The sequence below is a fragment of the Anomaloglossus baeobatrachus genome, chromosome 9 (assembly GCF_048569485.1).
Source record: "Anomaloglossus baeobatrachus isolate aAnoBae1 chromosome 9, aAnoBae1.hap1, whole genome shotgun sequence".
Lineage (NCBI taxonomy): Eukaryota > Metazoa > Chordata > Amphibia > Anura > Aromobatidae > Anomaloglossus > Anomaloglossus baeobatrachus.
In genome coordinates this window covers 194803566-194816596 of record NC_134361.1, presented here as the reverse complement: position 1 = coordinate 194816596, position 13031 = coordinate 194803566, and the positions used below count along the sequence as shown (strand labels likewise).

Below are 13031 nucleotides of genomic sequence, written 5' to 3'. Positions count from 1 at the left end.
TGTGGCTTTTTTTGGCATCTTCCTTAAACATGGGGCTATTTGGCATCTTCCTTAAACATGGGGCTTTTTTGGCATCTTCCTTAAACGTGGGGCTTTTTTGGCATCTTCCTTAAACGTGGGGCTTTTTTGGCATCTTCCTTAAACATGGGGCTATTTGGCATCTTCCTTAAACATGGGGCTTTTTTGGCATCTTCCTTAAACATGGGGCTATTTGGCATCTTCCTTAAACGTGGGGCTTTTTTGGCATCTTCCTTAAACGTGGGGCTTTTTTGACATCTTCCTTAAACATGGGGCTTTTTTGGCATCTTCCTTAAACATGGGGCTATTTGGCATCTTCCTTAAACATGGGGCTTTTTTGGCATCTTCCTTAAACATGGGGCTATTTGGCATCTTCCTTAAACATGGGGCTTTTTTGGCATCTTCCTTAAACGTGGGGCTTTTTTTGGCATCTTCCTTAAACGTGGGGCTTTTTTGGCATCTTCCTTAAACATGGGGCCTTTTTTGGCATCTTCCTTAAACATGGGGCTTTTTTGGCATCTTCCTTACACATGGGGCTTTTTTGGCATCTTCTTTAAACGTGGGCTTTTTTTGGCATCATCCTTAAACATGGGGCTTTTTTTGGCATCTTCTTTAAACATGTGGCGTTTTTGACATCTTCTTTAAACGTGGGCTTTTTTTGGCATCTTCCTTAAACATGGGGCTTTTTTGAGCATCTTCCTTAAACATGGGGCTTTTTTGGCATCTTCCTTAAACATGGGGCTTTTTTTTTTGCATCTTCCTTAAACATGGGGCTTTTTTTGGCATCTTCCTTAAACATGGGGCTTTTTTTGGCATCTTGCTTACACATGGGGCTTTTTTGGCATCTTCTTTAAACGTGGGCTTTTTTTGGCATCATCCTTAAACGTGGGGCTTTTTTGGCATCTTCCTTAAACATGGGGCCTTTTTTGACATCTTCCTTAAACATGGGGCTTTTTTTGGCATCTTCCTTACACATGGGGCTTTTTTGGCATCTTCTTTAAACGTGGGCTTTTTTTGGCATCTTCCTTAAACATGTGGCGTTTTTGACATCTTCTTTAAACGTGGGCTTTTTTTGGCATCTTCCTTAAACATGGGGCTTTTTTGGGCATCTTCCTTAAACATGGGGCTTTTTTTGGCATCTTCCTTAAACATGTGGCTTTTTTGGCATCTTCCTTAAACGTGGGGCTTTTTTGGCATCTTCCTTAAACATGGGGCTAGTTGGCATCTTCCTTAAACATGGGGCTTTTTTGGCATCTTCCTTAAACATGGGGCTATTTGGCATCTTCCTTAAACATGGGGCTTTTTTGGGCATCTTCCTTAAACATGGGGCTTTTTTTTTTGCATCTTCCTTAAACATGGGGCTTTTTTTGGCATCTTCCTTAAACATGGGGCTTTTTTTGGCATCTTCCTTACACATGGGGCTTTTTTGGCATCTTCTTTAAACGTGGGCTTTTTTTGGCATCATCCTTAAACGTGGGGCTTTTTTGGCATCTTCCTTAAACATGGGGCCTTTTTTGACATCTTCCTTAAACATGGGGCTTTTTTTGGCATCTTCCTTACACATGGGGCTTTTTTGGCATCTTCTTTAAACGTGGGCTTTTTTTGGCATCTTCCTTAAACATGTGGCGTTTTTGACATCTTCTTTAAACGTGGGCTTTTTTTGGCATCTTCCTTAAACATGGGGCTTTTTTGGGCATCTTCCTTAAACATGGGGCTTTTTTTTTTGCATCTTCCTTAAACATGGGGCTTTTTTTGGCATCTTCCTTAAACATGTGGCTTTTTTGGCATCTTCCTTAAACGTGGGGCTTTTTTGGCATCTTCCTTAAACATGGGGCTAGTTGGCATCTTCCTTAAACATGGGGCTTTTTTGGCATCTTCCTTAAACATGGGGCTATTTGGCATCTTCCTTAAACGTGGGGCTTTTTTGGCATCTTCCTTAAACGTGGGGCTTTTTTTGGCATCTTCCTTAAACGTGGGGCTTTTTTTGGCATCTTCCTTAAACATGGGGCTTTTTTGGCATCTTCCTTAAACGTGGGGCTTTTTTGGCATCTTCCTTAAACGTGGGGCTTTTTTGGCATCTTCCTTAAACATGGGGCTTTTTTTGGCATCTTCCTTAAACATGTGGCTTTTTTTGGCATCTTCCTTAAACATGGGGCTATTTGGCATCTTCCTTAAACATGGGCCTTTTTTGGCATCTTCCTTAAACGTGGGCTTTTTTTGCTTCTTCCTTAAACATGGGGCTTTTTTTGGCATCTTCCTTAAACGTGGGGTTTATTTTTGCATCTTCCTTAAACTGGGGCCTTTATTGGCATCTTCCTTAATCGTGGGGCTTTTTTGGTATCTTCCTTAAACGTGGGGCTTTTTTGGCATTTTCCTTAAACGTGGGGCTTTTTTGGCATCTTCCTTAATCGTGTGGCATTTTTTGGCCTCTTCCTTAAACATGGGGCTTTTTTGGCATTTTCCTTAAACATGTGGCTTTTTTGGCTTTCTTAAACATGTGGCTTTTTTGGCTTCTTCCTTAAACATGTGGCTTTTTTGGCATCTTCCTTAAAATGTGGCTTTTTTGGCTTTCTTAAACGTGGGGCTTTTTTGGCTTCTTCCTTAAACATGTGGCTTTTTTGGCATCTTCCTTAAACATGGGGCTTTTTTGGCATCTTCCTTAAACATGGGGCTTTTTTGGCATCTTCCTTAAACATGTGGCTTTTTTGGCATCTTCCTTAAACATGTGGCTTTTTGGCTTTCTTAAACGTGGGGCTTTTTTGGCTTTCTTAAACGTGGGGCTTTTTTGGCATTTTCCTTAAACATGTGGCTTTTTTGGCTTCTTCCTTAAACGTGGGGCTTTTTTGGCATCTTCCTTAAACGTGGGTCTTTTTTGGCATTTTTTTTTAAACGTGGGCCTTTTTTGGCATCTTCCTTAAACATGGGGCTTTTTTGGCATCTTCCTTAAATGGGGGGCTTTTTGGCATCTTCCCTTAATATGGTGATTGTTAATTAGCATTTAGGGTCAATATAGATAGTAACACTCATCTCACAAAAAATAGCGCAACCTGTATAATAGAAATGAAGGAGCTCACTGACGGAATCTCAATGAACTCATTCTGCCGGCAACAGCAAACAGTACAACGCACAGGCTGTGGAAGACAAATAAGGCAAATTAAAAGGTTTGTCCACAAATACAGTTAATTATATATGAGCCAGAAGAGTGATTAACTTGATTTGGCATATGTGACCTCCTGTCTGCACAGATATGTGAATGAATAATACACGGGGTCCCCATCTGTCACGTCCACATGTCCTAAAAGTGACAACGCATTTAACCCTTTCCATTTATGTGTCCGTTAAGTGACTTTATGCATTAGCAGAATTATGAATACAGCTCTGAAGGTGATCCTTTTGTTATACAGTTATGCAGTAAGGTGAGCTGCGCCTCTTCCCGTCGTCTCCTCCCGATTTTAATGGTTTCATTACTGTTGTCTAACGTTTGGTGGCCCATACGGTATAAATGATAGCCCTCCCCATCTGATAACAATGGCATCATTAGTGAGCAGAATTCATGTCTCTTTCATCTAATTCCTCCTTTTCCCTCCCCGCTCATTTGCAATTTACAATTCTTAGTCGTTCCTTTTATGTTTAATACCAGAATGTAAAAAAAGAAGATAATGTGGTTGATGAATGACTAATTAGCACCATCCACATCCCTGTAGCCATAGGGCGCTGTCTGTGCGGATCAGCCGTCATTTCACTCTTTTTAGGGACATACTGGGACTGTTTTTTTGCAGTGGGAGCTGCGTGCGGAGAGCGCCCCCGGTGGTGGCTTCTGGATCTCCATAGGATGGGAATCAATTTAGCTCTTTATTTATTTCCTTACTTATATAGCACCATCCTATATTGACGCACCACCATCACTGTCCCCATTGGGGCTCACAATCTACATTTGACGTCTGGACTCAAGTGCTGCAAATAAATAGTGCTAACCAGTGAGCCACTGTGCTGCCTGATGTCTGAGCAACAATGCTAACCACTGAGCCACCGTTTAGTGTGACAGCTGAGTAACAATGGTATTGCGTCACTGACAACTGGGCAACTGTGCCAATCACTGAGTCACTGTGCTGCCTGATAACTGAGCAACACTGCTAACCACTGAGTCACCGTGCTGCCTGATATCTGAGCAACACTGCTAACCACTGTGTCACCGTGCTGCCTGATAACTGAGCAACACTGCTAACCACTGAGTCACTGTGCTGCCTGATAACTGAGCAACACTGCTAAGTCACTGTGCTGCCTGATAACTGAGCAACACTGCTAACCACTGAGTCACTGTGCTGCCTGATAATTGAGCAACGCTGTTAAACATTGAGTCAAGGTGCTGCCTGATAACTGAACAACAGTGTTAGCCACTTAGCCATCGTGAAGTGTTACAACTGAGCAACAGTGCTAACCACTGAGCAATAGTGCTGTCTTACAACTGAGCATCAGTGCTAACTACTGAGCAACCGTTTTAACAACTGACCAAAATTGCTAACTACTGAGCAACACTGCTAACCACTGAGCAACAGTGCTGCCTTGCAACTGAGCAACAGTGCTAACCACTGAGCAACAGTGCTGTGTTACAACTCAGCAACAGTGCTAACCACGGAGCAACAGTCTGCCTTACAATTGAACAACAGTGCTAACCACTGAGCAACAGTGCTGCCTGACAGCAGAGCAACAGTGTTAACCACTGAGCAACAGTGCTAACCACTGAGCATCAATGCTAACCACTGAGCAAAAGTGCTTCCTTACAACTGAGCAACAGTGCTAACCACTGAGCAACAGTGCTGACTTACAATTGAGCAACAGTGCTGACCACTGAGCAACAGTGCTGCCTGACAGCAGAGCAACAGTGTTAACCACTGAGCAACAGTGCTAACCACTGAGCAACAGTGCTGCCTTACAACTGAGCAACAGTGCTGCCAGACAGCAGAGAAACCATACTAACCACTGAGCCACTGTACTGCATGAGTTATGAGGGGGTTTCTTAACTTATTTTTGGCTCAATAAAAAAAAATCAAGAAAAATGGGGATCATTGTTTGGGGCTCCCTGTCTTATGTGCACATAAAAGCAAAGTAACCAAACCATTTTCATATTGTATTTTCACCTTTTTGCACATAGACCATAACTGTCAGTCATTCTATGGCTCATATATTGCTTATGCATTGTCTGCCTGTTCTGCCTGCACTAACTGTATCCAGTCTCTGCAATTTCTGGTAACTCTGCTTTCTCTTCCTTCCTGTCTTCATTTTGCTTGTGCTAAATGGGATCCTGCAGATGAATTTCCAGCAAGTAAGTCACCATTTTCTGTCCATTTAGCAGACGCTTGTGCATATGGAATTTACATTATTGGCTTTAACCGTCCCCCCCCCAAGTAAAAAAAATTCCATTATTAGAATTAGAACTTGAGCTGCAATACTGGACCCGGCCCATGAACAAGGGGGGCGCTGTTTCTGTAAAAAAAAATTAAACAGACTTTTTTTTATTACTACCCCCTTAAGCAATTATATAGCAAATGTCAAGATGGAGCCATGGGTTATGCATCCTGATTACTAAGACATTACTAAGGTTGCTCCTGAAGCTGGTGCAGGGGTTAGTCAGACCCCAAGTAAACCATTGCTGTGGGTCATGGAATATAAATGAATATTAACAGAAATGGATGGGCCAGGTGGGTGTGCCCTTGGATGGGTGTGTCCTTGGGTGGGTATGCCCTTGGGTGTGTGTGTCCTTGGGTGCGTGTGCCCTTGGGTGGGTATGCCCTTGGGTGGGTGTGCCCTTGGGTGGGTGTGTCCTTGGGTGGTTGTGCCCTTGGGTGGGTGTGCCCTTGGGTGGGTGTGTCCTTGGGTGGGTATGCCCTTGGGTGGGTGTGCCCTTGGGTGGGTGTGTCCTTGGGTGGGTATGCCCTTGGGTGGGTGTGCCCTTGGGTGGGTGTGCCTTTGGGTGGGTGTGTCCTTGGGTGGGTATGCCCTTGGGTGGGTGTGTCCTTGGGTGGGTATTCCCTTGGATGGGTGTGCCCTTGGGTGGGTGTGCTCTTGGGTGGGTGTGCCCTTGGGTGGGTATGCACTTGAGTGGGTGTGCCCTTGGGTAGGTGTGCCCTTGGGTGGGTGTGCCCTTTGGTGAGTGTGCCCTTGGGTGTGTGTGTCCTTGGGTGGGTGTGTCCTTGGGTGGGTGTGCCCTTGGGTGGGTATGCCCTTGGGTGGGTGTGCCTTTGGGTGGGTATGCCCTTGGGTGGGTATGCACTTGGGTGGGTGTGCCCTTGGGTAGGTATGCCCTTGGGTGGGTGTGCCCTAAAATCTCTGAAATTATAAGCTTCATCATTTACATAAAGCTTTTGTCCCCTCATTTTGGGGAACCACATCCAGAGTTGGTTAGCACAAGGCAAATTACATAGTCCACATTTTGAATTTTTTGGCTTTTACAGGCTTCTTTGTTTCCCCATACATTGTTGAATACAGATGAGTTAACTAAGAATCCATCAGGGAATTCATTCTCACTGACTTTGTAACTCGTATGTCTTTCCTTTAGGTTTAGACCCCATTCACACGTCCATGTTTCCAATTTGTGTGCCACTCGTGTGCTGTCCATATGACACCCCTGTTACTTGTACTGGAAAAAAAACACATGACACAAGTTAATTTTAGATAGATACATTTTACAGCTATTAACCAAATAAATAAAGAATTAAAATAAAAAAATGACATTAGTTCCTCCCTATTTTTGATATCCAGCCAAGGTAAAACAGACAGCTGGGGTCTGGTATTATCAGACTGGGAAGGTCAATGGGTACTTGGCCCTTCCAAGCCTCAGAATACCAGCCCGCAACCACCACAGAAGTGATGAATCATATTAGATAACCATGGTTCAATAAACATGCATCTTCCCAACCTGATGAGACTAGCCCCCAGCTGTCTGCTTTACCTGAGCTGGTTATCAAAAATACGGGGGACCCAACTTAATTTTTTTTTTTTTTGTTAATGATTTATTTTTTTTGTTAATAGATGTAAAATCTATCTATCTAGCAATCTATCTTTTTTTCGATACATGTCACACGGACGGCACACACGTACACATTGATGGACACACAGATGGACAAAATGGAATGTGGCACACATGTGTTTTTTATGTGCACGTGTGAAGGGGGCCTTACTGAGCGCCTCCAAGCTTCTATATTACTACGTCACAGTTCAGCCAAACTTTGATGTGGTCTGTGCTCATAATTCAGCATAGAAGAGCTCAGAAAAAATACAAAGAGTTACAAAATCACTACTTGAATGAGCTCCCTGATGGATTCTCAGTTACCTCATTCTACAGCAATGTACTTCTGGGAAAACAAAGCCAAACTGCAATATTTTTTAATGAAACTCCATTGTAGTAATTATTTTTAGACCAAAAAACATGTCTTTAAGTAAAAAAATAATGTTCCCCAATGTGTCCATATCCTATAATAAGATTTGTAGAAAGGTTATAGGGGACACATCGGTATATGAGGTTGCCATACACAAAATGCACAATAGTCTATGCTTTATTAGTGCCACTGATTAGTACTTAAGGGGATCTTGATGTCAATAAATCAGCAGCGAAAGGGTTACTAACTTCTATGTTTTTCCTTCTTTTAGCACAATTATTTCCCCCATCTTTTACTGAGCAGCCCCCAAAACAGTACGTTGTGTACCCGAGTGATGATATTATACTCAAATGTGAAGCAAAAGAAAACTCCAAAGCCACGTAAGTAAATAATAGTAATTGTTGTGATATAAAGACAGAGGATATATATTCTTTGAGAATCATCCCGTGCTGTACTCGGCTATTTTTTGCCGTTCCATAAAGAATGAATGTGGATTCTCCATCATTATTACATTCATGTTTTGGGAATTCTTTCATAGTGATTAAAAGAGGATTCTAATACATAAAAAATAAAATAAAAATAAAAAAATTCCTGGACCGGCACCGCTCTTCCGTGCTCAGAGCTGTGTTCCCCCACCAGTGTTTTAGTATCAACAGCAGAAGCAGTGTGTGTGCGCTGTGGCTTCCATAGTGATTAAAGAGGTTGTCCTACACTGGACAGCCCGTTGTTAATGAGGTCACAGAAAAAAAATACTTCCTGGATCTGCACTTCTCTTCCGTGTTCAGAGCTGGGTTCTCCCACCAATTTCTTAGTATTAACAGCAGGGGCGTCGTGTTTGTGCTGCGGCTTCCATAGTTATTAAATAGGTTGTCATATACTGGATAGCCCATTATGAATGAGGTCACAAAAAAAATAAAAAAAGATGCTTCCTGGACCGGCACCACTCTTCCGTGTTCAGAGCTGTGTTCCTTACCAATGTCTTAGTATTAACAGCAGGGGCACCGTATGTGCGCTGCAGCTTCCATAGTGATTAGATAGGTTATCATATACTGGAAAGCCCATTATTAATGAGGTCACAAAAAAAAAATACTTCCTGGACCGGCATTGCTCTTCCGTGTTCAGAACTGTGTTCTCTACCAATGTCTTAGTATTAACAGCAGGGGCACCGTATCTACGCTGCAGCTTCCATAGTGATTAAATAGGTTGTCATATACTGGAAAGCCCATTATTAATGAGGTCACAAGAAAAAAATATTTCCTGGGCCGGCGCCGCTCTTCCGTGCTCAGAGCTGTGTTCCCCACCAATGTGTTAGTATAAACATCAGGGGCATTGTGTGTGTAATGCAGCTTCCATAGTGATTAAATAGGTTGTTATATACTGGACAACTCATTAAAGAGGTCACAGAAAAAAAAAATACTTCCTGGACCAGCGCTGCTCTTCCGTGCTTGGAGCTGTGTTCCCCCACCAAGTTCTTAGTATTAACACCAGGGGCATTGTGTGTGCGATGCGGCTTCCATAGTGATTAAATAGATTGTCATATACTTGACAACCCATTAAAGAGGTCACAGGAAAAAAAAAATACTTCCTGGACTGGCACCACTCTTCCGTGCTCGGAGCTGTGTTAATCCCATCAATTTCTTAGTGTTAACAGCAGGGGCACTGTATGTGCGCTGCAGCTTCCATAGTGATTAAATAGGTTGTCATATACTGGAAAGCCCATTATTAATGAGGTCACAAAAAAAAATACTTCCTGGACCGACGCCGCTCTTCCGTGCTCAGAGCTGTGCTCCCCCATCAATTTCTTAGTATTAACAGCAGGGGCATTGTATGTGCACTGTGGCTTCCATAGGGATTAAACAGGTTTTCCTACACTGGACAACGATTTATTAATGAGGTCACAAAAAAAAAAAAAAAACTTACTGGATCAGCACCGCTGTTCCGTGCTCAGAGCTGTGTTCCCCACCAATGTCTTAGTATCAACAGCAGGGGCATTGTGTGCCCACTGCTTCTTCCATAAGGATTATTAAAGTGTTTGTTCTATACTGAACAGCCCATTATTAAAGAGGGCACATAAAAAAATGAAAACCGATACTTCCTGGACTGGCACCACTCTTCCGTGCTCAGAGCTGTGTTTCCCATCAATTTCTTACTAGTAACAGCAGGGGCGTTGTGTGTGCGCTATGGCTTCCATTGGGATTAAAGAGGTTGTCCCACATTGGACAAGCCATTATTAATCAGGTTACAAAAAAATAATAAAAAAGATACTTCCTGGACCGCCATCGCTCTTCCGTGCTCAGAGCTGTGTTCCCCCACCAATGTCTTAGTATCAATAGTAGGGGCATCATGTATGCGCTGCAGCTTCCATAGTGATTAAAAAGGTTGTCCTATATTGGACAACCCATTATTAATGAGATCACAACATTAAAATAAAATAGATACTTCCTGGACCGGCGCCGCTCTTCCGTGCTAAGTGCTGTGTCCCCTACTGGTGTTTTAGCATTGACATCCAGCAGGGAAATCATGTGAGCACTGCAGACGATCAGTGGCTGCTGACTGTCTGCAGCGCTCACATGAAGCCACCGCTGGTGTCCAGTTATTAACATCCAGTGAGGGCTTCATGCAGGGGCAAAACTACAATAGTTGAAGGGGTTGGAATCGCACCCAGGCACTGGAGCCTTGAGGGCCCAAAAAGTCCCTTTGGCCCATATAAAAAGACCAGACTTGAAATAATTGGGGGCCCTGTTGGAGTTTATGCATTTAGGCCCACGAGCTTCAAGTTACGCCACTGGCTTGACGTGAGCACTGCAGACAATCAGCAGCTGCTGATTAGCTGCAGCGTTCACCTGACGCCCCTACAGAATGTCTATGCCAACACACAGCACTGAGTGTGGAGGAGCGGTGCCGGTCCAAGAGGTTAGTTTTGGGTTGTTGTTTTTCACCCCCCTGGGCCCTCTAAAAAGGGATGGACAAGCCCTTTAAGCTTATCACTGGCACAGGGGGAATGAGTTAAGGACAGGGAAATTAGGTTTTGTGCCTCGGGAACTGTGCCCAATATTTTCTGTCGTTTCCAGGTATACGTGGGTGAAGGACGGGAAGCCTTTTAAGCCAAACGACACCAGAGTAGTTCGGAAAAAGCATGGGACTATGGTCATTTCCCCTTCTAACGGCATGAAGGATTTCCAAGGCATTTACCGCTGTTTTGCCAGTAATCAGCTTGGCACGGCGGTGTCCAACGAGATGCGTGTTATCACAGAAGGTACGTTTGACGTTTTTATATGAGACCTCACAGAATTTCATCTGCTGAGGGCAGCAGTTTGTGCTCCAGAGCTGCATGCTCATCACAATGATTAGCAACAATCACCAGCCAACGAGAAAGTTGTGGATAATTACATTGAACAAAACTATAAACTCAACACTTTTGTTTTTGTTCCCATTTTTCAAGAGCTGAATTCAAAGATCAAAGGCTTGTTCTATGGACGCAAAAGGCCTTGTTCTCTCAAATATTGTTCACAATGTTATCTAAATCTGTGTTAGCGAGCGCTTCTCCTTTGCAGAGATAATCCATCCATCTCACAGGTGTGACAGCAAGATGCTGATTAGACTGCATGGTTTTTGCACAGGTGTGCCTTAGGCTGGCCAACATGATTATTGCACAGGTACGCCTTAGGCTGGCCAGCATGATTATTGCATAGGAGCGCCTTAGGCTGGTCAGCATGATTATTGCAAAGGTGCGCCTTAGGCTGGACAGCATGATTATTGCACAGGTGTGCCTTAGGCTGGCCAGCATGATTATTGCACAGGTGCGCCTTAGGCTGGCCAGCATGATTATTGCACAGGTGTGCCTTAGGCTGGCCAGCATGATTATTGCACAGGTGTGCCTTAGGCTGGACAGCATAATTATTGCACAGGTTGCCTTGGGCTGTCCAGCATGATTATGCACAGGTGCGCCTTAGGCTGACCAGCATGATTATTGCACTGGAGCACCTTAGGCTGGCAAGCATGATTATTGAAACAAAATTTCTCAAGAAAAAATTAATACAAGGAGAGCTCAAAACTGGTTCACAGACTAAAAACTCCTTAATTTAAAAATTATTAATTTTATTAACAGAAGCAATTAAACACACTTCCACATTATATAGAAAATATTCATTCGTGCCATACAACAATTTCAAACATATATCCCCCTTATTTTTATAGTCCTATGTGTTTCCCCAATTTAGGAGCAAGAACAAATGTCAGTAAGGCGCAATACAAAAATATATCCCTAAACAGTCCAATAGTCAAGGGTCCTACAGTCAAAATCCCTAAAGGCAGCACTTTACCCTAAATTAGTTGGTTCTGCACTGAGATATAATTCTGTATATACTGCCACTTCCTATATTAGTGAGGAGGCTGTCAACCTTCTACCCCTAATCGACCCGACGCGTTTCCCCTTCTAATAGAAGGTTCCTCAGGGGTCATCAAAAAGTAGTATAGAAAAATACAAATAATTTATACATTATCCTCCAATCATATAGTGAATACAGACATAGTTTTTGTAATCTCCCCAAACAGAGTACATCAAACAGATGATCTTCAGATTGTACATATGACTATTATAGTCTACTTTGGTGCTGGCGTATCTTTAGACTCCAAAAGTTGCCAGGTAATACAGAGTTCCATAAAATATTAGTGTGGATGTTACAGAACAAAAAATTCCTGTTATAGAAATATTTTTCAGATTTTTGTCATCTCATCCGGGACAAAGCTGTACGTTCTAGGTGAATGATGGTGTCACCCCTCAGGATGCAATTGGTATGTCCGGTCCAAATAAATTTAAAACTATATACCAGCATGTAGTTGGGGCTCCCTGCAATATTCAGAGCGTTCCCAGCCTCTGCAAAATCCACGTGGAGACAGCGTTCACTCAACCAGGCGTCCTTCGGGCTGACTTGTGAGGGTGGCTACTTACTCGCCTTCTCTAGCTCTTCTGTTCTTTGTGATGACCCTGACTTGCAGTCCCTACGGGGGTCACCCAGGGAAGTTGCTGCTCCCCTCGTTTTGGCCCGTTTGCTTGTAGCCTGGACCAGGTCACTCCGGCTGCTTGCCTCCTGTGAACTTTGGTCCCTCTCTTTGCTACGTGGCTGCGGACTCTGTGGTGTTGTCTTGGGGGTCTGAAATGCCCCCTCAGGCAGGTTTGGCAGAAGAAAGATGAATCTATCTCTGCACTGGGACCTGTTACCCTTTGCGGCCTGGTACCTCCCTAGCAGTCCCCTTACTCTGCCACCCGTTTGCTCTCTCTTTAGCCTTGGGTGGATTTCGGGTGGCACTACTAGGTGACTGATCTCCCCCGTCAGTAGTCACTGCGCGGACGCTGTTAGCTTGTGACAGACTCCAGGGTCTGCTGCATGCGACTACTCCCCCTGAGCTGCACTCACTAACTTGCTCACTCGTGGGTTCTGCACGTCTGCTCTCTCTGAGCTCCACTTCCCAACCCCTCACTCCTCAACACTCTGCTCCAGACTGCTTGTTCCTCCTTCTCTTCCTCTTTCCCCACTGTGCCTGCCTATGCCACCTAGCAACCAGGCTCTCCACCACACCCCTTGAGTGGACATGGAGGCTACGCCCCCTCCTGGAAGCTCTCAGGAGTCCTCCCAA

General features: G+C 43.9%; 1 protein-coding gene across 6 annotated transcripts in view; it reads left to right on the top strand.

The window, feature by feature from the left end:
• Positions 1–13031, top strand: part of L1CAM (L1 cell adhesion molecule) — a 252656-nt gene that overhangs the window by 167523 nt on the left and 72102 nt on the right. For 4 of the 6 annotated variants that reach the window (XM_075324176.1, XM_075324174.1, XM_075324172.1 and 1 more), the window contains exons 3-5: positions 5327–5341; positions 7666–7774; positions 10466–10650. In XM_075324176.1, the coding sequence (XP_075180291.1) occupies positions 5327–5341; positions 7666–7774; positions 10466–10650 (309 nt within the window). The remainder of the gene's footprint in view (positions 1–5326; positions 5342–7665; positions 7775–10465; positions 10651–13031) is intronic. The other 2 variants (XM_075324175.1, XM_075324173.1) reach the window with 1 other exon arrangement.